The 26,482-nt window shown below is 49.6% G+C and overlaps 1 protein-coding gene across 4 annotated transcripts in view; it reads right to left on the minus strand.

Moving 5' to 3' along the window:
* Positions 1-23,574, minus strand: part of Golga3 (golgin A3) — a 43,759-nt gene extending 20,185 nt beyond the window's left edge. The window contains exons 1-10 of one of the 4 annotated variants that reach the window (XM_047560157.1): positions 23,217-23,362; positions 18,568-18,628; positions 17,715-18,026; positions 14,879-15,157; positions 11,743-11,855; positions 6,931-7,580; positions 6,444-6,555; positions 4,566-4,872; positions 1,999-2,201; positions 216-353 (exon numbers count right to left, since the gene is read on the minus strand). In XM_047560157.1, coding sequence (XP_047416113.1) covers positions 216-353; positions 1,999-2,201; positions 4,566-4,872; positions 6,444-6,555; positions 6,931-7,580; positions 11,743-11,855; positions 14,879-15,157; positions 17,715-17,919 — 2,007 coding nt within the window. In that variant the 5' untranslated portion in view covers positions 17,920-18,026; positions 18,568-18,628; positions 23,217-23,362. Of the gene's footprint in view, positions 1-215; positions 354-1,998; positions 2,202-4,565; positions 4,873-6,443; positions 6,556-6,930; positions 7,581-11,742; positions 11,856-14,878; positions 15,158-17,714; positions 18,027-18,567; positions 18,629-23,216 lie in introns of all 4 variants that reach the window. The other 3 variants (XM_047560158.1, XM_047560156.1, XM_047560159.1) reach the window with 3 other exon arrangements.
* Positions 23,575-26,482: the final 2,908 nt, after the last annotated feature.

The raw sequence follows: 26,482 nt of genomic DNA on the forward strand, positions 1-26,482 counted from the left end.
GGATCACCAAACATGCACAGCTGCCACTGCAGGCTGCTCAAAACAATGTTTCAAAACATTCTTAAATACTATCCACATCCAAGTGCTGCAAGTGTCTCCACACACATGCACCCTCTCAAGCCCATACCACGGGTATAAACACATGCGAGTTGCTTCTGACGCTTCCAAACGTGACCTAAAGCCAGAGGAAAACTGGCAACCAGGGACGCCCTCACCTCGATGCTCTGCAGCTGGACAGCTATGCGCTCCTTCTCCTTGATGGACCTGTGCTGTGTTTCTGTCAGCTGGTGGGACAGGGACACATTCTCCAGCTTCAGGTGTTCCAGCAGACCAGCCTGGGTCATCTGCCCAACCTGCAGAGAGAGGCCCAAGGTAGCAGGTGTTCATTTTCAGGCCACAAGTGCAGATTAGACCATCCCAAGCCACCAGTGGCCCCTGGCTGCCCCTCTCAACATGCCCAGCAGCAAAGATAGCTCCTGCGTGCCTTTCTTCTGCCCTGGGACTCACCTACACAGCTCCCAATGTCCACCACAGGTCATCCCACCTCAAACTTTGTGCCAAACTATGGATCCTGTGTGCCTATGTGGGGAAGCAGGACACCCAGAAGGCAGGTCATCAAACTGAGACTATAGTGTGGGGGACCTACACAGGCATTCCCATCAAATGGCACCTGAGTCCCAGTGAGCAGCTCATCTGAACTGACCAAGCCCAGCCAGACGCATACAGGCTTCATGGATAGTCATGGCCTACCTCAGCTGACCATCTACTTGACAGGAGCCTGGTGCCAGGACCCCCAGGGGAGAGGAGCAAAGGGAAGCAAGAGCTGAAGACAGGTAAGGGCAGAGCCTGCAGCTGGACCTCCCCACCTCACAGTTAGCCCTGGTGGGCCTTCCTGGACTGACGAGATGTAAGGTGTGACAGTGGTGGGCTGCAGGGTCAAGAGGAGCTGTGCATCAAGGGAGGGCAGTGTCTCACGACAGCGGAAGCAGACAGCCTGCCCTGCATCCTCCACCAGAACCCAGGGGAGCTGGTGACAGGAGCAGCATGGAAACCTAACTCAGAGCCTGGGCTGCACCAGAGGCGCCAGGGAAGCAGGAGGACTGCCACTCACTTTCACTCCTCTGCTTTCACCTTCCAAAATGCATCTTGTTTATTTATACCTTAACATGTTAAATAGTTAAGGCCTCATACATGCACAGTAGCCTGGAGAGTGCATTAAATTTTATAACTAGTCAGACTCAGGAGGCTGAGGATCATAAGTTCAAGTCCAGCCTCAGCATCTTAGTAAGGCCCTGTGTCAAAATAAAAAATAAAAGGGCTGAGGAAGTGGCTCAGAGGTAGAGCTCCTTTGGGTTCAATCCACAGCACCAAAACCAAACACAAAGAAAGGCTGCCATGGGCCAAGAGCCAGGCCTCATGCTGAAGCTCTGCACCAGTGCTGCCTGCACCCCACAAACACACTGACCAACGCACACACCCACATACACAGCATCAACAGCTGACAATCTACAACCACTAACAAAGTGGACAGGAAAGAGAGAGTGTCCCCTATAGGACATGGAGAGCAGTGTCCACACGGGAAAGGTCTGGTGACTGCATATCCCTGAGTTCAAGCAGCCAGAGAAAGGTGAGGCTCCAGCAGGGAAGGAGCACATGTCACATTCAGTGCCTGACAGAGAATGTGAGGGGAGGGGATTCAGAGCCAGGGAGGGACAGCCTAAGACCCAGCAGACATGAACATGAGGACCAAGGAGGCGGGAAGAGGCTGGCTAGACCAGGAGTGTTGGACGTCCCAGAGCAGGCTCTTTAGAATGAAAATCCAAAGGGGCAGCTGGAATGTGCCTGCACAGGAGAGAGTGTGGGCTAGACTAGTGGTTAGCAGACTTTAAGTGCATCCATGGAATCTTTCTAATTCAGTGCAAGCATTCTTCCTCAGGAGGTGGGAAGTGTGTCTGCAGGTCACATGCCTTCTCTCTGAAGGGAGCCCCAGGGCCATACCTGAATGTGGGCCACCTCACCCTGCAGCCTGACCCGGGCCTCCTGAGCCAGGGCAAGCTGCTGCTGGTACCACTGCCGGGCATGCTGCAGAGATGCAATTTCCGCCTGGGAGGCCTGCAGCTTGCTGGTCAGTGTCGTGCGCTCCAGTTGCACCTGCTGTAGCTGGCTCTGCAGGGCCACCATCTGCTGTCGAAGGTCGTGCACTGAAAGTGAATAAGCACAGTCGGTTGGGCCACCTAGTAGCCCAGGAGCCCTGGCCCTGCATGGACACTTGACACAGAGCCGAGCTCTGCAGATGAAGTTGCCACCCTCAGCGGTTGCATTCTGTGAAGTCCCACGAACACCGCACTGGCCCTGTTCCTGGGCACAGGGCTACATTCTGAGACTCAATCACATTTGCATCACCCACCAACATAAAGACTCATTTACGTGTGATTCTATTTAAAGACACTTCTTTGTTTTTTGGGTTTTTTTTTTTTTTTTTTTTTGGCAGTGCTGGGGATTGAACCCAGGGCCTTGTGCTTGCAAGGCAAGCACTCTACCAACTGAGCTATCTCCCCAGCCCTAAAGACACTTCTGTAATATCTGTTTACTCATGAACACAGTTCAAAGTCAGCTTGCTCTATCTACCAGCCAGCAGGCTTCAGAAAATATCTGTAGCCAATGTGTCTCCACGAAGCAGTTCAGCCTCCTCGCATTTGGCCCCTGTGGGGCCATTTTAAACAGCAAAACCACCCTGCAAAAAGCACAAAATGCACAGGGGACACTACACAGACCACAGAATGAATACTTGTTCATGGTCTGAGCTGAGGGCAAGACTCAGGGCAAGCAAGAGGATGCGAGTTGCTCCTAATGTCTCGGTTGGGAGTATATGCATTTTGAACCTCAAATGTCCTGCCACTCTGAGGAGGCAGGAGGGTTGCAAGTTCAAAGCCAGTCTCAGCAACTTAGCAAGACCCTATCTCAAGATAAAAAATAAAAGCACTCCTGGGTTCAATTTCTAGTACCAAAAAAATTTCTTTTTCACTCTCATATTTAGAGTGATAACCACAGAAGTGCCCTGAACCCTGATTTGGGGATTACAAATGAATTTCAGCAAGTATGCAAGTTGAGTGCTGCTGAGAATCAACTGTGTTCATGAAACTGGTGTGGACACCATGCCTGTCATCTCTGAACCACCTGGAGTCCATCAGCCATATACACTGGGCAAGGGCAACACGTGGCTGGTTCCACACCAGCACCTGCTGGTTTGCGCATATAGCCAACTCAACACTAGCCAGGGAGGGTGGCAGAAGGGCAAGGAGGGGCGATGAAGCCACATCAACCAAAATCCCAGTACAAATACAATAAGTCAGGCCGCCCACAGTAGTGCGTGCCTGTGATCCCAATGACTCAGAGGCTGAGGCAGGAGGACTGTAAGTTCAAGGCAAGTCTCAGCAACTTAGTGAGGTCCTGTCTCGAAATAAAAAATAAAAAATGGTTAAGTGTCCCTGGGTTCAATCCCCAGTATTAAAAAAAATAAAAAAGCCTCACATTTTAAAATTAAATTACACTCCAAATTTAAGAAAGCATTAGTTTTTAATGAAGATATTTTCCAAAACTTTTGAAGAAAGATGAACAGGATTATTCAGGAGGGCCCATGACCCCATGTGCAGTGTTTCAGAGTTCTAAGTGGAGACACCTTAGAAAGGCCACAGAAGTACCTGCCTCACTCTACCCACCACACACACAGCAGGGAGGCCTGCAGCTCAGGCAGGACCTTCTGCTGGGCTGCTGACCACGACTGAGTCACTGGCCCCAGGAGCACTGTCCAGTGAGGCCTTGCAACCCCAAGAGGTACAAAACTAGCTTGGTGTTCAGGAATTTTTGGATTTTACTTTTCTCAAGGGGCTGAGTATCAAAAATGCTCAAGAGCTGAAAAATTAACAGCAATCAAGAGCACTTTGTGGCTCCACAGGCCCCGACTGTCTCTGGTGGCTCTTCTCAGGATCAGGAGATGGCAGCCAGGCTCACAGCCCACACTGAAACCCTCACAACTCTGGCCAAGGGCTGCAGAGGAGCAGCCTGCATCCTTCTGTGTCCCTCAGGCTCTGCCTGCAGGCTCCCACTCCACCTCACTCTCCTGCCCATCCCGTTCACACCATGCGCTGCGATCACAGACCAGTCTTCTCAGCGCCCACAGGAACATGGATTGAGGGCAGAGGCTTTCCATGTGACCCGCAAACCAAAACACTGAACTTAACACTGGAAGGAGGGTCACTAACCACCAGTCTAGGTCTGAAATACGAGGACTAAGCATGAGATACGCAGGCAGCCCTCCTCCCCCAGTGACACTGGCTTAGGAGGCTCAAGAGGCAATGAGTGCAATGATAACTTCTGACCATCAAGTGACCAAACTCGATTTCTGAGACCTAACCCACCCTCCTGGATGCTCACACAAAAATGCAGAGAATCCTGAATTCATCCACAAATTGACACCCCAGATGTCAACTCTAAGATAACCTGTCCCATGGCCACAGCCATGCCACAGTGGCCAGGACACGGGAGCAGGGTGCCGTGTGGCTCACCCGTGTTGTCCTTGCTAAGCATGTTCCTCTGCATGTCCTCCACCTTGGCCATCAGCCTCTGGTATTGCTCCTCTGCCACCTGCAGGTCATTGTTTGAGGATGCCAGGCTGGCATTTTTGGCTTCCAACATGTTCTGTAGGTCAGTCATGGCTCGTTCCAAGTCCCAGCAAGACTGCTTCAAAGTGTCCACTTCAGAGCTAAGGGAGTCCTGCTTCTGCTGGCTGCTGTGGGTCTGCTCCACCTGTGCTTGCAGTCTTGTGCTCAGGGCAGCCAGCTGGGCCTGCAGCTCAGCCTTCTCCTGAAGTGCCTGAAAATACCCGCAACCACAACAGCTTCAGAAAAATGACTGGCTTCCACCCAGAGTATTAACAAGACTGCTAGAACAAGCTGAGGCAGAGAAAGGTGAGCTTCACAGGGACTCCTAGATCCCCAGGCTACCCAGTCACTCCACCATGACCATTATCCCAAAAGAAGACAATTCTCCAAAGAGGCCCAGAAAGCAGGAGGCAGGTGAGCAGTCTACTCCAACTTGGGAGCAGCCACACCTAAGAGGGCAGCACTCAGGTGGAGCTGTGGGAGCCCACTCCCCATCGAGGATGCTGGAAAGCACACTTGTTCCCACACTATACACACCCTGACACAGTGAGGACACCACACACAGGGACCCCCGAGGCAAAGGCACTCTGGGGCTCAGATCCAGGGCGAATGGCACACACATCTGCAGGAAAAGGCTGCTGCTGGTGCTGTGAGGGAGGCCCCCAGGGCTCTAGCCTGGACAAAGGAGCAGTCAGTTGAAGCTGGACAGAGGAGGGAGAGAGGACTGGCCCCAGCAGCTGCTGAGAATAGCCCCAAGGAGAAGACAAGTGGGCTGAGGGTGGCGCCTAGGACGTGGAGGGCCATGGATCCTAACACCAGCACACTCTTCCCCACGAGAACGAGAGAGTGAGGGACACATGCCCCACCCACCCACCAGCACATCCTGCTCGTCCCCAGATCTATCTAAAGGTATCTGTGGGAATTCAAAACTCACACGAGGGAAAACTACACTGCCAAGACAACAGTCAACAAACACCCAAAGAAATCAAGCTGAGTGAACTCAATGGTCTTCAGAACAAGTACACCTGGTATCTGCAGAGATGCCAGAGTGTCACCACACACAACTGACACAATCTGGCTTTGACATACCAAAGCACACATGCGCCATCCCAGGAGGTAAGAAAGCATGATATAGTTCCTAGATTGTGCAGGGATCACACACACAGAAGAAGTGGACATGCACTGGGCTAGATGGCTGCATTCTGAAGCAGTACATGAAGCGAGACCACCTCTCCAGTGGACAGCGCACGTGCTGCCATGAGGCTGCTCTGTTGTATCATGAAGCCCTCATCGGCTTGACACCCGTGGCCAGCTAGGCAAGCTGACCTCTCCACGTGCACCTAGCATGGCACTGTGTGGCTTCACCCCACAGCACAGACCCACTGGAAACAGGGGCTCTTGACCCCAAGGTGTTTCCCCTTTCTGATGCTGAAAGCACCACAGAGGAAAGCTACAAGTCAAGGAATGGAGAAGCGTCTTCAGGCAAACCCTAATCAGACACAGCAGAATCAACATCAGACAAAATAGCCCACTGCAAAAAGAACGAAGGGGCAAAGATAAAACCCCACCATTCCAGAAAAAGGCACGACCACCACAAGAAGCCAACCGTTAAGGACTGTGAGGGATCCAACACCTGGGAGATACTCTGGGCAGATCCTGAAGGAGATGCAGGGAGGCAGAGGGAGGGAACTCACACAAGTAGCAAGAGGGCTGACAAACCAAGCGGACAAATGCTGGGAACGCAGCCTACTCTTGAAGACACACCAGTCAGACAGTGCCTACCTGAGTTGCCTCTAGTGATAAAGCCTCCAGCTGTCCTTCAAGTCTCATTTTCTCTTTCAGAACCTGCAACATTTCATCCTGTGTCTCTGCAAGAGAGCTGTCCATGGATACACTGGAGAACAAAGGCAGAGGGTCAACTAGAGAACAGGTCAATGGTTATTTCTCCTTCATGCTTCCCCACATTCTCCACACCCCCTGCTCCTTTCCCCTGTATTTCTTGAAACCTGTAAGTCATGAGCAATGCTCAGACTGTGTGGCCTCCCCTACAGACCTCAGCCGTCAGCTGCTACAGAGCCCCATGGAACACCTGTGCAGTCTTGGCCACAGGTCTTCCCAGCCAGAGGGTCACTGGTTAGACCCGATTCTACTGCTCACCAGCAACACACTGTGTGTGAGTGCAATGCCAGGCGAAGACTGGAGGGGGCACAGGAGGAAACACCAAGGGGCCTGCCCAGAGCACAGTGCCCAGGGCTGAGCTGCTGCCCACCTGCTGCAGACGCTGTCTCTGCGGCTCCGCACGTCCCCACTGACTTCCTGCCCCTGGTCTTGGCGCTCAGCTGCCGCGGCCTGGAGCACATCCTTGATGGAGGGGAACTGGCCCAGGGCCTCCACAGCAATCTCCTGGCCACCAACCACATAGGCAGCTCCCGGGGTGCCCGCCACATTCCCCAGAACACCACCAGTCCCACGGGCGGAGAGGCTGCTGTGTGAGGAGCTGTCGCTGTCATTTCCGTCAGCCTCTGACACACTGTCCCCAGTCAGGGAGGCATTCTCTAGGTGGCCATCAGCCTCAGGAGACAGACTGACCTCAGACACAATGGAGGTACTACTTCTGCTCTGCTTTAGGGAGCTCCTGCTAGAGTCAGCAGTGGGACCCAGGCCACCAGCATCACCTGAACCTTCAGTCCTATAATCAGCCAGAGACCGGATTTTGCTTAATTTGGAACTTTTTTTCTCCTTTGGATGTGCCAGCATACCTAAGCTGCCCACCTTGGGTCCCCGAGGGACACTAGTGCGCAGGAAGGAGTACTCTGTTGTCAGAGCCACAGGACTGGCCCTTGGCAAGTGTTCTGGGTTTAACATGAGCTCAGGATCCAGTGTGCTAAAAGGTCTCATTTTTGTTGCAGGTTGACTAGACTGAAAGGAAACAAAAGTACACAAATGTTTAAAATCAGCAAGTAACATTCTAGAACATCACCATGTAGCTGCACTCACTGGTGTCCCCTTGACTGATGACCAGGGCCTGCCAGGCACCTGTTGTGCAGGTGTGGCCAGCCTGCTAGTCCTCAGGTGTGCACTGCTTCAGGGTGGGGCTCCGTGACCAATCTGAGCAGTCTGAGGCCAAAGGTACAGGCTTTACTGGAATGTTAGAGTACTTTAAACAGGCATGAGAGTAGGTCCCTCCTCATCATGCCTCCTTTATAAAACTTTTCTGTTGATTCTGTGTTTAATTTTTCCTAATACATGTAACATTTTTAAGGTTAAAAAAAAATTTAGTCCTCTGGGTGCGGTGGCACACAGTTGTAATCCAGCAACTCTGGAGGCTGAGGCAGGAGGATTACAGCCTGGGCAATTTAGAAATGCCTACGTATGTGGCCAAGTGACAGAGCGCCCTGGGTTCAACCCCCAATACCCGCCCCACACACACACCAAGAGTCCTGTTGAATTAGAGCTGACCCCTGGATTCATATCTGCTGGCATATCCCTCAACAAAGAGGTGATGTGGGATTCTCATCTAGATACTAAACCCTCTGATTCTTGTTCAACGTTTGTGTTATAAATGGTGTTTTTCTTTAACTCTCATTTATCATTTGTTGTTATTTTTCTTTAATTCTTTTTTATTTCTGCTATAAATGTTATTTTTCCTACTGCTATAACTGATTGTGGCAAAGTAACTGCTGATTTTTTATATCTGTATTAACACAATTTCCTAACCCACATTAGATCAAACTGTTTCTGGTTGACTCTCAAGTTTTCTAAGGAGTTATCACAGTCGCTGACACCTGCATACACCAGCAGTACTTCTCTTGGGTCACTGTTTCCTTCACTTCTTTTTCTTGTAATTATTGTGTGGCCAGAACTTTCACATTGGCCCCGAGTGAGACGAGGGTGAAAGAAAAGCCCTTCCTTCCACATTGACCTGACTTCCTCTTACAGAGACACGTCTGATCCTGTTACTCTGCAGATAAGAACCCTGGGGCAGGGGCATGGGGGAGGACGAGAAACATCAAGGGGCACTGGCATGCAGCTGGACAAGAACAAGAAGGGCAGGGGTGGGCCACGGAGGGCCTGAACCCTACAGATGTGGACCAGGGCCACCGGGCCACAAACTCGAACAGCGGCAGACAGGCAATGATGAGATGGTGAGGGACCAACACCAGCCTGACAGGTACGATGTGTGCAGCGCAGTGGTGGGATCCTGTGACCCAGGAAGATGGACAGGAGTGACCAGGCTGGCAACTGACCAGCTATGCCCAAGGATCCCCATTCCCTCCTCTTTCCCTGTGCCAGAACATCCCAGAAGGGTTAGATTTAAACACTGTGAAACATAATCTGGGCTGAGGTGTACCTCAGTGACAGAGGTGCCTAGTGTGTGTGCAGCCCTGGGTTTGACCCCACTACAGTAAGAAATAAAATTTTAGAAGTATAAGAAGAAAATATTGGAATATAAAATTTATTTATAGTCTCCCAACAAGGAGAGCTTCTTGAAATATGATACAGACCCCAAAAGAAGTAAGAGCAGAAGATTTTGATAATGAATACTTAAAACTGCTTTTCAGTCAGATAAAAAAAATTGCCAGAAGTCAAATGACATGGAAGGCTGGGAAAAAACACTTTCAACCATCACTATGAAGAAATCATTTCCTGGCATATACAGCAGGTACACAGCAGAGACAATCTTGAAAGAGAGGACAGACCTGAAAGCCCACATGGAAAGTCAGCGTTAGGAACCATCAGAAGGGCAGAACTCAACTTTTGTTTCCAAAGTTGACAAGGGTAAGAAAACTGACAGTCTTACACACTAACCAGAGTGTAAACTAGTTTAGCCTACATGAAGGGCAATAAATATCAAAATAACACATACACACAACCTCTTACCCTGATTTTATAATCAAAGATTTACCAACCAAGATACAACAAGATACAAAACACTCACTGCAGTCCTGTTTCTAAGTCCAAAAATTAGAAACCAACCGAAGTGTCACTGTGCGCTGGCTAATTAAATGCTGGCAGACAGAGTTTATGAGGAAGGGTAGATGTCAGCTGCCTGCACAGTGGAGAGCCTGCAGGACAGGGTCCTGGCAGACCTGGCAGACCGGCAGTGTGCCCTGGCCACCCCACACCTGGGTAGGGCTCCTGCGGCACAGCTCAGGCTGCAGTCCTCTCTCCTGTCGAGGTCTTTTCTGCTCACTCATGCTGTGCTCTCAACTCCACCTGACATGACTGTAGGACTCTTCGTGGGGACCCATTATGTGACTTCCCACACTGAACTAACCTCAGTCTCAAAGGGAACCTCCTGTGAACTCTGTTTGCTCTCTGAACCAGCAGGAAGCACAGCACCGCGCTCACATGGCCTCCATCCTGTGGGGACAGGGGCACTGCTGACCCAGAGCACTACTTCACCCTGAGCTCTGGCTCCCACACCAGATTGCGGGGAGGTAAATGAGAGGGAATGATCTTTGAGGCAGGAAGGATGGTCTCTTCCAGTCCTTCCCGAGCTCTGGGGTGGCCGAGAGTGAACTGAGCTATCAGTCAGACCTGACATGGTGAGCCAGTCACAGACACTGTCCAGGATTAAGGAAGTGCCTCTCTTTTACACTGTTAGGTGCAATTTTTTTTAGTTGTTATTGTAAGAGATCTATTTTTTTAAGATGAGGAACAGTCCTAAATTTTCACATTTGGAGTGTTATACTACTACTAACACATTCATCAACTAATGCCAGAAGATTTGGGCAGATCTAGAACTTCCGAACAGGCTCTGGGAGGCCATGTGGGCACACCTCACAGGAAGTTCCTGCATCACGGCTGAGTGACCTCCAGCAAGTTCCCTAACAGTCTGCTTTTCCTCCTGAGTTTCACCTCTTTCACCGGTCCATGGGAAGTCCACAGGGAACTAACACAACGTCAGCATCCTGCACTGTAACTGCTGCTGGCAGGGCAGCTTTTAGAGGGGCCTGGCTATGCAGAGCCCCATCCCCTACAGAGCAGAAGCACCCTGAAAACAGCACTCCCGGTAGAGACTGTCTCTATTAATCTCTCACTGAACACATTTTTAAGTGAGTTTACTTTAAACTTTAAATAACTTCATTGGAAAATTTTTTGACCCCACAGAAAAGTTGGAAGAGGAACTGGGGTTGTCACTCAGTGGCAGAGCGCTTACCTAGAGCATGTGAGGCACTGGGTTCGAGTGTCAGCACCACATATAAATAAAATAAAAGTCCATCAACAACTAAAAAAATATTAAAAAAAAAAAAAAAAGTTGGAAGAACTAAGAAAGAAGCACTCATGTATCCTTGCCTAGAGCCAGGCAATGGACTTCAAGAGACCACCCTAAGTGATCCTAGCAGAAGCTCCAGGCCTGGCCCGCAGAGGGGGAAACCGCATACAGCAGTGAGGTTCACTGTGACTGTCACTCGTGAAGCAATGGGAACCTAAGCCTGGTGGCTCAGGTCAGAGAGCAAAGGGACATACAAGTTCAACTGTTTTTCAGATGCAAGATAAAATGCACTCCTTCCAAAGGACCAGACCTCAATGACCCTGATGGAGTCTCCCAAGGGGATGTGTGCACAGTGGCAGCTATGAGGGCCAGAGACAGCACTTACTGCTCATCTTGCATAGCACAGGGCAGCTTGCTCTCCTTTTTTTTTTTTTTTGGTACTGGGGACTGAACCCAGGAGTGCTGTACCACTGAGCCACATCCCAAGATCTTTTTAGTTGTTTGAGATAGTCTCACCAAGTTGCCTAGGCTGGCCTGGAACTTGCGATCCTCCTGCCTCATTTCCTGAGTTGCTGGGATTGTAGGCATGCACCACCACACTGGGCACATACAGAGCTTTTTTTTTGGGTGGGGGGGTATCAGGGATTTAACCCAGGGGCACTTAGCCACTGAGCCACATCCCCAACTCCTTTTTTGAGACAGGGTCTGGCTAAGTTGCTTATAGTCTTGCTAAATTGCTGAGGCTGGCCTCAAAATTATGATTCTCCTGCCTCGGCCTCCCAAGTTGCTGGGATTACAGGTATGAACTACCACACCCAGTTATATGCACAGAGCTTTTCTGAGCTAGCTCAGGAGACTCACCCTCTCTTGCTGGCGCTTCACTCGGTATTGTCTGAGTTGCTCTTCCAGCTGCTTCTGGGCCTGAAGTCGAACCTGCTCCTCTTCCTCCAGTGGCAATGAAGATGTCGAGGAGCCTTTAGGGGGAAATGTTCATTGAGAGGCTCATAAGGGAACAGGGTACAGGAAACAAATTGGTAACCACAGCCTGATTGTTTTGTGTTTAGTTACCAATGTTTTAGTTCCTAAACAATGTACAACCATCTAGTTTCAGGACAATTTTTAGATTGAGAGAAAACTGTAAGCCTTGGTCCACTGACCACAGACAGAGTCCATCCTACAGGAGACACACCACCAAGAGTTGGTCATTCCTTGCTGCTTAAGACAGGTGACTGGCTAGCAAAATAGGAGACAGGAGACAAGTGCCTTCTAGTACCACAAAGAGGTGAATTTAAAGCCAGTTCCAGAGCCGGGTGCTCACAGGTACAAGACCCTCCACTGGTATGGGCCATGACTGCTCTGGCACTACTGAAGGCACTCACCACCTTGGGGGTGTTGTGGATGGAGCACACGACCCAAATGCAGTCACAATGGAGTCACGCTCAATGACAGCCAACACACGGAGTCACCACGGGGTCAGTGACGACATGAGACACATTCCCCCCACGCAGTCACACCTGGGGATATGACTGGTCCACAGCTTGTTTCATTTCTTGCAGTAACAAGCCACCTTATAAGGCTTTGCAAAATCACAACAGTACTTAAACAAGCCAGAGTGCTCGTGCACTACTCCAAGGACAGGAATGACTGATGCCTGGCTCCGGGGCACTGCCAATGAAGGCCCGAGAATGTCTACCAGCAGAGGTGGGCTGGCCAACTCACTTCCTAACAGACTCCGATCCAGAGGCTGTGCTCAGGAACAGAATGGGATATAACTTTGTAGCCAAAAACAAAATTCAAAATATTAAAAACCAAACTTCCTACTTTGGGGACTTAAAAGGTTGAATGTAAAGTGCAAAGGTATCACAGCTTCACACCTGGGGGCTGCTCTCCCCAGTACTGGGTCTGAGCTTCATTCTTCTTTAGTATCAGCAGCCCTGCAGGTGGATTTCCACCAGATGGCCCAGCTATTGACCAAAGTAGATCAATGCAGTATTTTAACAACTTTTTATGCCCTTTTCAGACACGATTGGATTCTAAGAGAACAACATTGTTTTAAAAAATCCCTAGAACTGAGGCAGTGCCCACTGCACCAGAACTGACTGCTGTCGTTAGTGATCTATGTACTTTATCACTGAGCAGACCTCTAGTAACTTTCACAAGGCTGTGTGGCCCAGATGACCAGTTCATCTGAGTGGCACACTTAAGGCTCCCGGTCACCAGGAAGATGCTATCAATCAGTAAAACGGGACAGCTGTAAATTAAACAAAACCAGAGCTCAATGACAAGCTATCCCAGATAGAGCTTTAGGTCAGGGTGATGGCGGGAGGGAAGGTGTGTACTCCCCGCAACAGGGCAGCACAGATGGGCAGGTGCTGCCATGTGGGCACCTGAGGCCAGAGCGCAAATCTGTAGGATGAAGAACCCAGGCTTTCTGTGACATTGCTTGACTTAAGTGTTGGCAACCTGTTTTCAAAAATCTTAATAAACAGGCCGCCTGTGAGAAGAAAGGCCAAAGGTGAGAAGAGAGGATTTGCACACAAGAGTGCCCCAGGGCAACCCTCAGAGCAAGGAGCCCAGACCTCTGGCAAGTAAAGCACATTACTCACCACAGCACCCCTGCACATTAAGAGGAAAGAGGCCCCGGCTTGGTGGACAGAGCAAACCTGCAGTCCCAGGTACCTGGAAGACTGACATGGAGGGATGACTTGAGTCCAGGACTTTGAGGCCTGACTGGGCACTGTAGAGACTTTGTCTCAAAAACAAACAAAACCCAGAGAGACAGTGTCCACCTGCTGAAGGCATGTGGGAGCAGTTGTCCACATAAGTCCCTGAAGGCCTGGCATCTGACCATGCGGAACAGCACCCAACACAGGCATGGCCCACAGAGAGGGAGTCAAAGGCCCAAGGACACTGGTGCCAGGAGGCTGACGACAGCAAGGTCAACCACAGCCACGGAGAGGAACACAGCAGGCAGCAGAGGCCAGGGCTGACCCGGCTGTGCTGGGACCAACAGATTCCTGGTGGTAGGGGCCAGGCCATGTGACAGAGCCTGGTGGGAACAACTGCAACACATGAGCAGCACTCACTCTCAGCATCAACACAACAGCCAAGCCCTCAGCAAAGAACCTTGTGAAAATACGGCTTGCCTGGGGTGCAAGAAGATGATGAGGGAGCCGAGGGACACAATCTCATTGTGTAAAATTTTATGTATGTGCACATACGAAAAGCAAGGCTCAGGAAAAGGTCTTGAGGTTTCCAGGGCTCTAAGGTTGCCAGTGTGGAACTTGTTCCACTTTGAACCCCCGCAGACCAGCAGAAAGTAAACACTGATGGAAATAATGCAAAAAAGTTAGGTGCAGTGGCCATAACCATGTTCCAAGCTGCTCAGGGGGCTGAGGCAGGAGGATGGCAAGTTCCATCCTTGCTACTGTGGCAACTTAGCAAGACCCAGTCTCAAAATAAAAAATAAAAAGGGCTGGGCCTGTAGCTCAGTGGTACAGCGCTTGCTTAGCATGCACAAGACCCTGCATTCCATACCCAGTGGCCCCGCCAAAAAAGATATAAAAGAACACCTTCGTTTGAGTGTAACTAGGACCATCTCAAGACTCATCCCTGTCTGCTTTTTGGACACATGGGTGATAAAGGACATTAGAGTGGGCCTGATTGACAGGGACTCTAGAACCATCACCAATACCAGATGGCAGAGAAGTTCCCATACCCACTGGTATTTTCACTCTTTAAAATGAAGCTATTCAGGGTTGAGATTGTGGCTCAGTGGTGGAGTGCTTGCCTAGCATGCAAGAGACACTGGATTCCATCCTCAGCACAACATACAAAACTAAATGAAATAAAGTTATTTAAAAAAATGAAGCTATTTATGAGACAACCCCCCAACCCCAGTAACAAGATGGCACAGGGCAAGGCGCACTGCCCACAAGGGAGAGTCAGGCACCTGCTCTAGAGGGTGGGGAAGGGCCCGGTGGGAGCGGATGCTTACACAGTTGCGTTTCTTGCATGGGAAGACTGAGTCTGAGAGACTGCAAAGCTTCTTTTCTAACACTGCCCTCAGCACTAGCTCCCTGAGACTTCCTTAGGTTGTCATGGAAACCAGCCACACCTGGAGAGGCATCAGGACCCACTGATGAGGTGGTGGGGGCGAGAGGCAGCAGAGGGTCTGGGAACTGTGGTACAGGCCCATTCTGACAGAGGGTCCCCTGGCCGGGCCCATCAAGGCTTCTTCCTTCCTCAGAAGCTTTGCCAGCCTTGATGCTGGTACCTGAAAAGAGAGAACATGTTGGACCACCATGGTTTTCGCAAGATCACCTCATTTCAGATAGGGAGCTGCGTAGGAGCCAGAGATCTCCACATGCTACAACTGAGACAGCCCATAACTCCTTCCTGGGGCAAGCCACACACTGGGCCTCCATGGCCTCCCCTGTAAGTTACCTCACCTTTCATACCATAGCTACAGAATTTAAGGCACTTTCTTTCCATTTAAACAAGAAGAATGAGAATTTCATAAGAATCTGTTTTTTTAAAAACAGGAAAAGGAAACAAAAGCTTGAAATAAAGCTGAGAATTATTCTAACTGGCAGTGTCCCTGCTCACTTTTGCAAGGGCTGGTTCCAAAGTCAATTCAAAGCACGTTATCCTAAAAAATGAGAAACATGCCAGGAGCAGGGGCGCATGCCAGTAAACCCAGTAGCTTGAGAGACTGAGGCAGGAGGATCTTGAGTTCAAAGTCAGCCTCAGCAATGGAAGGGCTAAGCAACTCAGTGAGACCCTGTATCTAAATAAAAAAAAAAAAGGGGGGGGGTGCTGGAGATGTGGCTCAGTGGTTGAGTGTCCCTGAGTTCAAACCCCGTACCATCGCCCCCTACGGTAAAGAGGTAGATAAGCTGAACGAATAATTCTGCAAAGAACTGCTCTGTGCTTGATGACCACCTGTTTGCTGAAAGTCCAACTGCAAACAGGTTAGAAGAGAGGAGGAGGAAGGAGGCCCAGAGACCCCAACCTCTCCCTGGAATCCTTACTGGGCCCTATGAGCTGCCCAGGATGCACCCAGGAAACGTCTTGCCCAAGTCAACCAGTCGTGAGCTTATCACTTGCAGATGTGAGTCTCTGCTAACACAGTACTCACAGCTATACCTCCCTGGAAGAAAAGTCAGAGAACACACAGGGATGCCAGAACAGGAGCAGAGCAGTGTCCTGCCAACACCCACAAAACTGTCTGTTGTTATACACCCCACACCAGCTCCACTGGGGTCTGCATTTCATACTCACATTACTTGGGTTAACACCACTTTCCGATGAGTTTCTAAACTTTCTGTTTATATAACAAAGTAAGTTTTAAGCATCACATAGTACTTGTTAAAAAGTCTAAAAGTAAAAGGTCCAAGAAATACTAAGACTTTATTAAAGGTCTATTAAACACTAAGATTTTATTAAAAAAGAAAAAATATTGACTTAATTGTTTCCTAACATAAGACCATTTATGGATAAACATTAAGGATGAAGACTAGATGACAAAAATAACCACAGCCACTTACTGGTTGCTCGCCAAGTATGGGGATGGATCCCAGAGCCTCCCACAGGCTACACAAGTGCCCGACTGCTGAGCCACACCCTAGCCCCACCTTGGCAGGTTGTGCATCCTTTAATGCTCACAATCCTCTATGTAATAGGTTCCATGAATCTGCAAGAGCAGCAGACCTAAGAAGTGATTCTACATCTGTCCAACTCAGAAGCCACTGTCTCAGTATGAATGCAATTATCTGCCTCACCTGGCATTTAGGTAACAATAACCAACTAAACCATATTAGAAGGAAATGTTTGCTAGTAAGTTACATATACGTACATAGTAAGTATGTATATAATCTATAATTAAAGGTTGTGCATTAAAGGATGCACAACCTGCCAAGGTGGGGCTAGGGTGTGGCTCAGCAGTCGGGCACTTGTGTAGCCTGTGGGAGGCTCTGGGATCCATCCCCATACTTGGCGAGCAACCAGTAAGTGGCTGTGGTTATTTTTGTCATCTAGTCTTCATCCTTAATGTTTATCCATAAATGGTCTTATGTTAGGAAACAATTAAGTCAATATTTTTTCTTTTTTAATAAAATCTTAGTGTTTAATAGACCTTTAATAAAGTCTTAGTACAAACTGCATCAACAGTCTCTGACCAAAGGGGCATGGGAACAAAGTACATAATTCACCTTTCCTTTCTGATGCAGCAGCTAACTAAAAATGTGATGCAACAATCCTGAGATCTCTGCTCAACCACTTGTGGATTCCGGCTCCTAAAATTTTACCAACTGGTCATGCATAATGGTGCACACCTACAATCCCAGCAGCTCAAGACACTGGCAGGAGGATTGCAAGTTCAAGGCCAGCCTCAGCAACTGAGCAAGGCCCTAAGAAACTCAGCAATACCCTGACTCAAAATAAAAAGTAAAAAGGGCTGGAGATGTGGCTCAGAAGTAGAGGGCCCCTGGGTCCAATCCTGAGGGACAGAAAGAGAGAGAGGGAGGAAGGGGAAAGAAAAAGAGAAAGAGAGGCCTTCAGCGACCAATCAACCAAAATGGCAGAATTCCAGGCGTGGAACACAAACACATCAGTGAAGACCCACAGAAGCTACCAGGGACTAAAGGTGCAAAACCAGGTGGTTGACTACAGATGGTGTTTCATTTAAAGTTAGCACCAACTGAAAACAACACTTGTTGGATTACTTATACACACTCTGAATGAATAAATGTCTGTATCCTTCTCCAAACACAAGCTGACCACACTCTGCTCAGAGGCACAGCACTAGGCACGGGGGTAAGCCGCTGACTTACATTGAGTTCTGTCCCGCTGGTCAGGTGGCTCTAGCAAGCCCAGGGGCTGCAGGAGGGCCTTGGGGCAAGCTGAGGTGCCACTGTTGGCATTGTCCTCCAGAAGCCTGTCTTGCTTGGCCGACGCACTGTCCATGGTCAGGACAGGCCAAGCTGAGCTGACACCGAGGGCTACAAGTGACCCTGCGGTGCATTCGGTTTCTGCCATCAGCAACAGTCCAGAGTTCTTGGGAAGGACCTCACTCTGTTTACCATTTTGGGGTGATTTAAAGTCTTATAAATGGCTTGAAGGCAAACCAAACAGTATCATGATACCTGATAGGGAGAGAAAACAAAATGTATTATGAAAACTCATTTGATAGATTTCAAGTAAAAATTACAAAATTAGCATTTGGTTCCCACTTTGCCTTTGTATTGCCAACAAGTACAGATTTACTCATTCAACAAGTAATTTCTTGAGCACCTACAACCTCCTGGGTATCAACAAGCAATGCATGAGCCCTGACAACATTCTGGGTATCGAGGACAAAATGCTAAACCAGCCACACATGGACTCTTTCCTGAAGGCACCTCATGTCTCTGCAGTGCTACCTGAAGAGAGTTCTGTTTGAGCAACTTCCATAATCACAAGCTTAGGATTCTGACCCATCCTCCTAAGCTAAATTTAAGTGCAAAACCTCACCCTATGCTTGTTTATCAACTCTGAAGTGTACTGATAAAATGATTAATTCTTTCCTTATCAACACATAAGGTACACATATGAGCTAACAGGTATTTTGCAGAAATTCTGGCATTTATTTCCTTTAAAGTAAGTTTCCTGCTAGGTGTGGTGGTACATGCCAATGATCCCAGCTACCTGGAAAGTTGAGGCAGGAGGATGGCAAGTTCCAAGTCAGCCTCAGCAACTCAGCAAGATCCTGTCTCGAAATAAAAAATAAAAAAGGCTGGGGGCATACCTCAGTGGTAGAGTGTCCTTGGGTTCAATCCCCAGTATCACCAAGGGAAAAAAAAAAAAAAAATCACATTATTCTACATTTTGTTCTGTGTTTAATGTGTTTCTGTATAAATAGGTTACATAACCTTCATTCCTACCTTATAAATCCCATACAGAAACCACAAGTAAGGAGCCCAAGTAGGTGGTTCTCAAAAAAAGAGCTGACATACAGTAAGCCTATACTGCAGGCGCACCTGACTCCACCGGACCTCCATCACTATTCACCTGTGAAAGAAGGCACCCCTGGTGGTGGGCAGAACCCACCTACTCACAAAATCCACAGCTAGTACTGAGGTGCCACCTGTGCAGACCTATTGCTCATAACTAATGACAATTATTCCTCTCTGCACCTATGGGCCACAGACAATGAGTTAATAACAGTGCTGTTCAGAACATGAAAAGGGGACTGGGGCTGCAGCTCAGTGGTAGAGCACTTGCCTAGTATGTGTGAGGCACTGGGTTCGATTCTCAGCACCACATATGAATAAATAAAATAAAGGTCCATTACCAATTAAAAAAAAAAGAAAACCTTTAAAAAAAATAAAGGTCCATTGACAACTTAAAAAAAGCAAACATGCGCTGGGGACATAGCTCAGTTGGTAGAGTGCCTGCCTTGCATGCACAAGGCCCTGGGTTCAATCCCAGCACACACACACACACACAAAGCAAACATGAAAAGACCTCTTAAGTGAAACCAGCTTACGAGCTTGTGTCTAGAAGGACTGCTGATAAGACTGAGTGAAAGCAACAGGAACTAGAAAGCCAGGGCAGCTAATCAAGAGTACGTAAACAACATCTCCGGGGAGTTTGCCTCACTCGCGGTGCCTAGCTCGTCACATCTACACGTCAACTAAAAGCATGTCTGAGTCACAGAAATGAAGGCAGTCACTGAGGTCCCATGTGCAGAGTTCTCACCTCCCTCTGGTCTCTGTCATCAGTGACACCGATCACCACTGGAGACTTCTGAGCTGGGTCGGGGGTGAACAGGTCCTTGAAGCCTGGTCAGGATCTGAGCTACACACCTGTCCACCTCCATCCCACAGATCTCTCTGAACATTGCCAATTCACAGGTTCCCATCCATGGAAAACGACTGAGCACCCACTAAGCCTGCACCACAGCTATAATCCCAGATGCAGGTCGTGTGAGTTGGCTTAGCCAGGACACCACACAGTGAAGATACCCCAAAGCAAGTAAGGCACATCACGAAAATGATGCCCCAGGTGACCCCCTCATCACAGCTTGCCATTTAAAGGACAGATGAATGACACACAGACATATAAGAAAAAATACTGTGGACTGCAGAATCCACTGTATCACTGAATACAAGTACAATGCAGGTATGGTCATTTTGCAAAATTTCTTAGCAAAAGAAAACTTTTGCATTTATATTTGAAATGTCTTTATCTCTGCCCTGAGTGGGGGGTGATGATGTCCAAATCACCCCATGTTCCCACAATGCCCACGTGCACCGCATCTGTTAGATGGAAAGTATGGCTGCAGAAGCCAGCCCCTCTACTGTGAACACAGACAAAATGCCACATCCACTCTTCCTGCTATCACATCCCTCCCCCAGGCCCCCACTACAGCACTCACACTGCAACACATTCCAACTGCTTCTCTCCACACTGAGGTCCCTGGGAGCAGATGCCAACGCTCCAAGTCAGCCTCCCCACTACCGCATACACTCCCCACTCAGAGAAGTGCTCAACACACCTCTCTGACCTAACCTGTGGCTGTCAAGTTCCACCTTGCAGCTATGCTAATGGTTCCAAATCAAAGTGACAAAGCATCTGAATGCTTGAGTAACAACACTGTCTTTTCAGTACAAAAAAAACTCTTACCTATCCAAACTGAAAATACCTGGGAACTCCAATTCCAAAGAGGGCCAGAGAAAGGCTACTAAGTTAGAAACTGAAGAGCAGCACACAAGGGGGACAGTCCAGAGAAGCCCTGTACCTTAGTGAGGAGCAGGACTCCAGGGGACCACACTTCTCTACAAAGATGAGTATGTAAAAGAGGGCAGCCAGGAGACCCAGAAAGAATGTGCTTCAGAGCAAGTAATCACAGTGCCCACATCTAACACTGTTCAGGAAGAACACCAGCCAAGGATGCTCACGTTCCATCAGTGATGACAAACATGGTGACAACTGTGCGGGCCCACAGCCATCACAAACTCCACCTGCAACTCCCCTTCTTTGATTTCTTACTGAGAAAGACACCTTTATATTCCTAAGCCAGGATGCTACGGACCTCCAGAACACAGAACCCAAGACCGAGAGAGACTCTGGAAACTTGTGAAACAGCCCCTGCTCACACTCAGCTCGTTCAGCAATCAGAGACAGAATTCCCTGACTGTGCCCAGTACAGAATCTGGGGCAGTGTCCTTCTCCCTGAAGGGCAATAAACTGCATTCTTTGTCCAGCCTTGGTCTTCCTTGAATTTTAGTTAGCTTGACTCAGTCAGTCAGGGTCCCAGTACCTCAGATTGCTGACGAAGGCAAATCTCTGGGCAACACAGAGGATCAGACAGTCAGGGGTGTGTCACATGGAAGCTGTAATTAGTAATGTGCACTCCATTTCGTTTGTGTGTGTCTGTGTTTGTTTGTTTTAAATTAAAATGAGGCCAGACTCACCGTATTCTCATTTGACCACTTCCTGTGTTTCCTAGATAGTAGACTGGGCGAAGCTGCACCAAGAACTCTAGAAGGTACACAGAGCTCCAGGTTCACTCCCACCTGACGGCAAAGGACTTCATACTGGGAAACAATCATCTCAGGTACCTAGAGAACTTCCAGTTCCCCTGTTCAGCAGAATCCATGAACTCAGTATACACTCAACAACAGCTCCAACCTCCATACTGAGATTGTTCCTATCAGGATTTAGAAACAGAATATTGCCAAAGACAAAACGTGGCTGATGCCACACTAGTAGCCAAATATAAACAGGATATATGCAAATAAAAACCAAAGACCAGCCTCAAATCACTCTACATGGGGGATATAAGGACAGGCTTACAAACTGGACAAATCTGCTCAACTCCCAACTCTTCCAACACAGCTGTGAGATCATGGATGGATTTCTGAACCACTCTTGGTCTGTTTCCTCATCAATAAAAGAGAAAATGAATATAAAACTTTGCCAAATAAAATCAAGTACTGTCTCATGCCCTCAATAAATTGGTGCAATGATTAGTATTATTCTCCCTTCAACTACTGCTTGTCAAAATTGATAGTAAAGGCCAACTAAAGATATTCTCACTTGACAAAATACACAACTTCTTAAAGCAACTGCAAAAAAAATAGTCATTTTTGGTTGTCTGTTTTTCTGTGGTCCTGGGGATCAACCTCAAGGCCTTGACCATGCTAGGCAAGTGCTCTACCACTGAGTTACTTTAGAATCTGAATAACGTAAGATGATTTTCATTTCATTTTCTGTTCTTGCCAGTCAAGGTTTCCTGTAACTGAAAGCTAAAGGATCATAAAGGTAAAGGCCATGAGGAACCTGTAAATGGTTTACAATGTCCTACCGACAATAAAATATGAACCTCTCACCATGAACTGTAAAGACACATTCCATGTGGCTCCTGCCTACATCCACACCCTTACTGCTACTGCTTTCCTCCTTTTTCATTACACTTCAGTCACTTTCCATACCCAGACACACCGAACTTGCTTTCCAGAGGGTCTCCACATTTCCTATTCATTCTGCCTGAAACATTTCTCTGACATTTTTGCACAGTAGTTTCTTGACATGGAGGCCTGGACTTGATCATCTCTCCCACAGGCTTACGCCACCCAACCACCATCCAATCCTCTTGGTAATGGCCCTATTAGACAACCCCGTCCCTCCACTAGAAGGTGAGCAGGGTGAGGGTAGAGACCTCACTACTATATCCCAGCATCTGCAATGAAGGTTCGTCACTCCACTGGCACTTAGTAAGCACTTGGGCAAAGAGGTGAGCTGTTGGCTTGGCTAAAGCTGGGGACAGTGACTTGTCCGGACCGTAGCACTAAATGGTGCAGCACACCTAAGCATCAGAATTAAGACAGTAAGTCCGCCAAGGACTGACGCAAACGAGGAAGTACCCGCTACCATGTCACGTTTGTCATCAGCTGTAAAAGGACCAGACTTCGAATACGCTGGCCCAGTGGCAGTGGCAACGGCAGCGGCGGCGGCGGCGGCGGCGGCAGCAGCAGCAGCAGCAGCAGCAGCAGACGTCTTCTGGGCAAATCGAGGCATCCACGAGGTGGAGAAGGAGCCTCCATTTTTATAGTGCCGAGACCACTGGAGGTGTCCAGGCCGGGACGCAGAGGAGGGTTGACTGAAGCGGACCACCGATGACCAGCGCCTCCCCCGCCCCTCCCCTCGGCCACCCCGGCCCTGGCCCCCAAGCGCCCGGACGCAGCCCCAAGCTTCCCCGACGCGGCCCCGGACCCTCATCCCTAGGCTTCCGCGACGTGGAACCAGACACTCGACCCCCATGCTGCCCGGACACGGCCCGCGACCCTCACCCTAGTGCTCCCGCGACGCGGCCCCAGACCCTCACCCCCGTGCGCCCTACGCGGCCCGGGACATTCGCCCCTCACGCTCCCGGGCCCCTGCCGCGAACCTCACCCGGCACAGCCGACCCTGCGGCTTTGGCTAGACGTGGCCGCGCGAGGGGCGGGGCGGGGCGCGGCGGTGCGACGCCTCGAGCCCCCGGAAACAGCCTGCGCGCGCGGCCTCCGTTCCGGAATAAAGAATGTCTTTCTCTGTTCGCCTACAGCCGCCGTAGGACCGAGGCGGTGTTGGACTGACCCGCACAGGGCCGAGACAGACTTCAGAAAGGAACTTCGAGGTTCTGTGGCTCTTTTCCTCGCAGAAAAAACTTCCAGACTAGCAGGAGTAACTCTGACAGCAAGCCGGACAACTGCGCTTCCGGCGGAAGTGGCGTGGCCAGGGCTTCCCCGAGTTCCCGCCCCTCCCCAGGGGCGGCTGACGGGCGTGGCCTGCACCGAGCCCACCTCTGGTGGGTGTGGCACTCCCGCGTCACCGCCTGCCAGACCCGAGGCCCGCTGGGCACCTGGGCCACGCCCGAAGGCGGAAAATAGGAGGCAGGGTCGTTTCCAGCACGCTGACGTCTAGCTGGCGGGAAGCATAGGTCGCGCCGCCGCTCTGGAATATGATTCGGCGATTTCTTAAAAAAATTAAACACACGACTGGGCGCTGTGGCACACGGCTATGACCCCAGGGACTCGAGAGGCTGAGGCAGGAGGATGGCAAATTCGAGGTCAGCCTGGGCACCCTGGAGAGATCCTGTATCAAAATAAAAAATGAAGGGCTCGGGGCGGGTAGAGTAGTCCGAGGTTCCGAGCTCAATACCCCGCCTCCCAATTGCACTTGATCGTATGGCCCAGCATCCACGTTCCTGGACACGTATCTCAAAGAAGCTGGTTCCCGCGCAGAAACCTGCCCATAACCGCTCCTGGCAGCATCGCTGGTGACAGCCCCGAGTCCGTGCGTGGGCGGCGACCCGCCCGCCGGTCCGCGGTGAGAAGCGCCGACCACCGGGAATCGCAAGGGCGTTCGGGGGAGCGCCACGCACACGCTTCCCGTGGGCGTGACGAGTTGGATGGAAAACAAATCACTGGGTGCCAGGAGTTAGTAAGGATGGGGCCGGGAAAGCAGCAGCAAGAGGGAGGTCTTCAGATGGAAATGTGTCTCCTGTGATGGTGTCACTGGATCTGCATGTGACAGAAGGACACGGAACTATACACTCGTTTAAGGCCAGCGTCAGCTTCCTGCTTGGTGCGATGTACCTCGAGAAGTAAGATGTGTGGGGAACTGGGGCAATTGGGGGGGAGTAACGGGGATTGAACTCAGGGGCACGCGACCACTGAGTCACACCCCCAGCCCTATTTTGTTTTATTTAGAGACAGGGTCTCGCTGAGTTGCTTAGCCCTCACTTGCTGAGGCTGGCTTTGAACTTGACATCCTCCTGCCTTAGCCTTGGGGCAATTCTTAATCAGCAAATGAAATGTGACAGTCACTAAATTTAAATGCAAACGAATGAACCGAATCATGCTAAATTGCGTGTCCACATGGAAAAAAAAATAACTTTTTGTGCCTGCATATAGTCCATGATCCATCCCATCAGGAAGATCCCAGAGCTGTGCACCTCTTCATGTAACCCCTTTGTTCACATGCAGTCATTCCAGCCCAACTAGGAAGTGGTGGGGCCAAGTTCTTAGGACCCTTTTTTTCTTTTTTAGTCATAGATGTACACAATACCTTTTTTATTTTTATGTGATGCTGAGGATTGAACCCAGTGCCTCACATGTACTAGGTGAGCACTCTACCACTGAGCCACAACCCCAGCCCCAAGACCTTTCTTTAATACAGCTGATTTAATTCTAAGTTCATATGATTTCTGAAATACTGTGTTCAACAGCACTGGTTCCTGGGAGGTGGTTCTGCCAGATCACCTGGATTCACCTATGCTGCTACCCACAGGACTGGGCCTTGCCCTCCATGTGGGACTCTGTTCTCAGAGAAGCAAGACTAGCTTCTCTCTGCAGCCAGGACAGCCTCTGAGAGAGAAAAAAACAATTATTGTTCAGGACAAAATCAGAGCCAAAGTAGAGAGGGCAGAGGGAGAATGAACAGGGACATGTTCAGGTTCCTCCATCAAGCCACACTTGAGGTCAGATCTACCCTGGGCACTCTGAATTCAGCAAAATTTTCCTTTTGCTTTCTTTCTCCTGAGTCTAGTTTCCTACTGCCAAGCTTCTGGTGACCCAGTTTCTGGGTCTCTTTGAGCCCAGCTACAGGCTGTATCTACCCTTTCCTGGGTTGCCAGACCAAAACAAGAGGTAGACTGTCATCAGAGTCCCCCCAGATGGCAGAAACCCATTTCAGGCCCACAGCTGACTCTATGGTGTGGCCACAATCTTGAGTCAAAAACTAGCTCAAGGCTGGGAGCACCCTGCTGGACTACCATCACTCAGACCAACCTGCCAATCTCTGGTAATCAAGATTAAAAACTTTTATCAACTAGTCATTTTAGTTGACCTTGGTAGAGGGTTGGCCCAATTCCCTAGTCTTTTATGCTGATTTTCTTCTTCCTTATTTTTTTCTTTTTTGCAGTACTGGGTATTGAAACCAGGGACCCTTTACCACTGAGCCGCATTCCCAGGCCTTTTCAAATTTTTTTGAGAATCTTGCTGAGCTACCCACACTGGCCTGGAACTTTTGACGTTTCTGTTTCAGCTTTCTGTGTTGCTGGGATTACAGTAACACAGTAGAACTGGCTAAGCCATTTTTCTCGTTACCATCTGGAGCCCTGACAAGCTGGCTCAATGAGGCCTCACTGGGGTGTGCCTGGCCTCCCAGAGCCCCTGAGGCCCTCTTCCCCTGACTTGGAGCTCAGACCCTTCAGGCCAGAGGGCTCTTGAGGTAGCATACTGGAGGGTGTATATCTGGCTAGGCGGTGCCCACCTAGTATAGGTGGGGTCACTGAGAGTATTAGGGCACCCAGGAGCATAGGAGTATAGCAGGCAGCTGAAGCCTAGCTCTGCGTCTGCTCCAAGACTGGGTGCAAGAGCCATATAGAAGTACTGGGCATCACAGCTGCTGTATGGCCACCCCCTGCAAGGCAAGCCTGTGTGGAAAGCTGCACATCCACCCATGGATCAGCAAGGATCCATGACAACTGAAGACTGCACAGCTCTTGGTGTGGTGGATAGACCTTTAAAGAGAAGTACAGAAAAACAAAAACACTGCATGAGTACTGCCCACC

Source organism: Sciurus carolinensis, chromosome 8, assembly GCF_902686445.1.
Source record: "Sciurus carolinensis chromosome 8, mSciCar1.2, whole genome shotgun sequence".
Taxonomy (NCBI): Eukaryota; Metazoa; Chordata; class Mammalia; order Rodentia; family Sciuridae; genus Sciurus; species Sciurus carolinensis.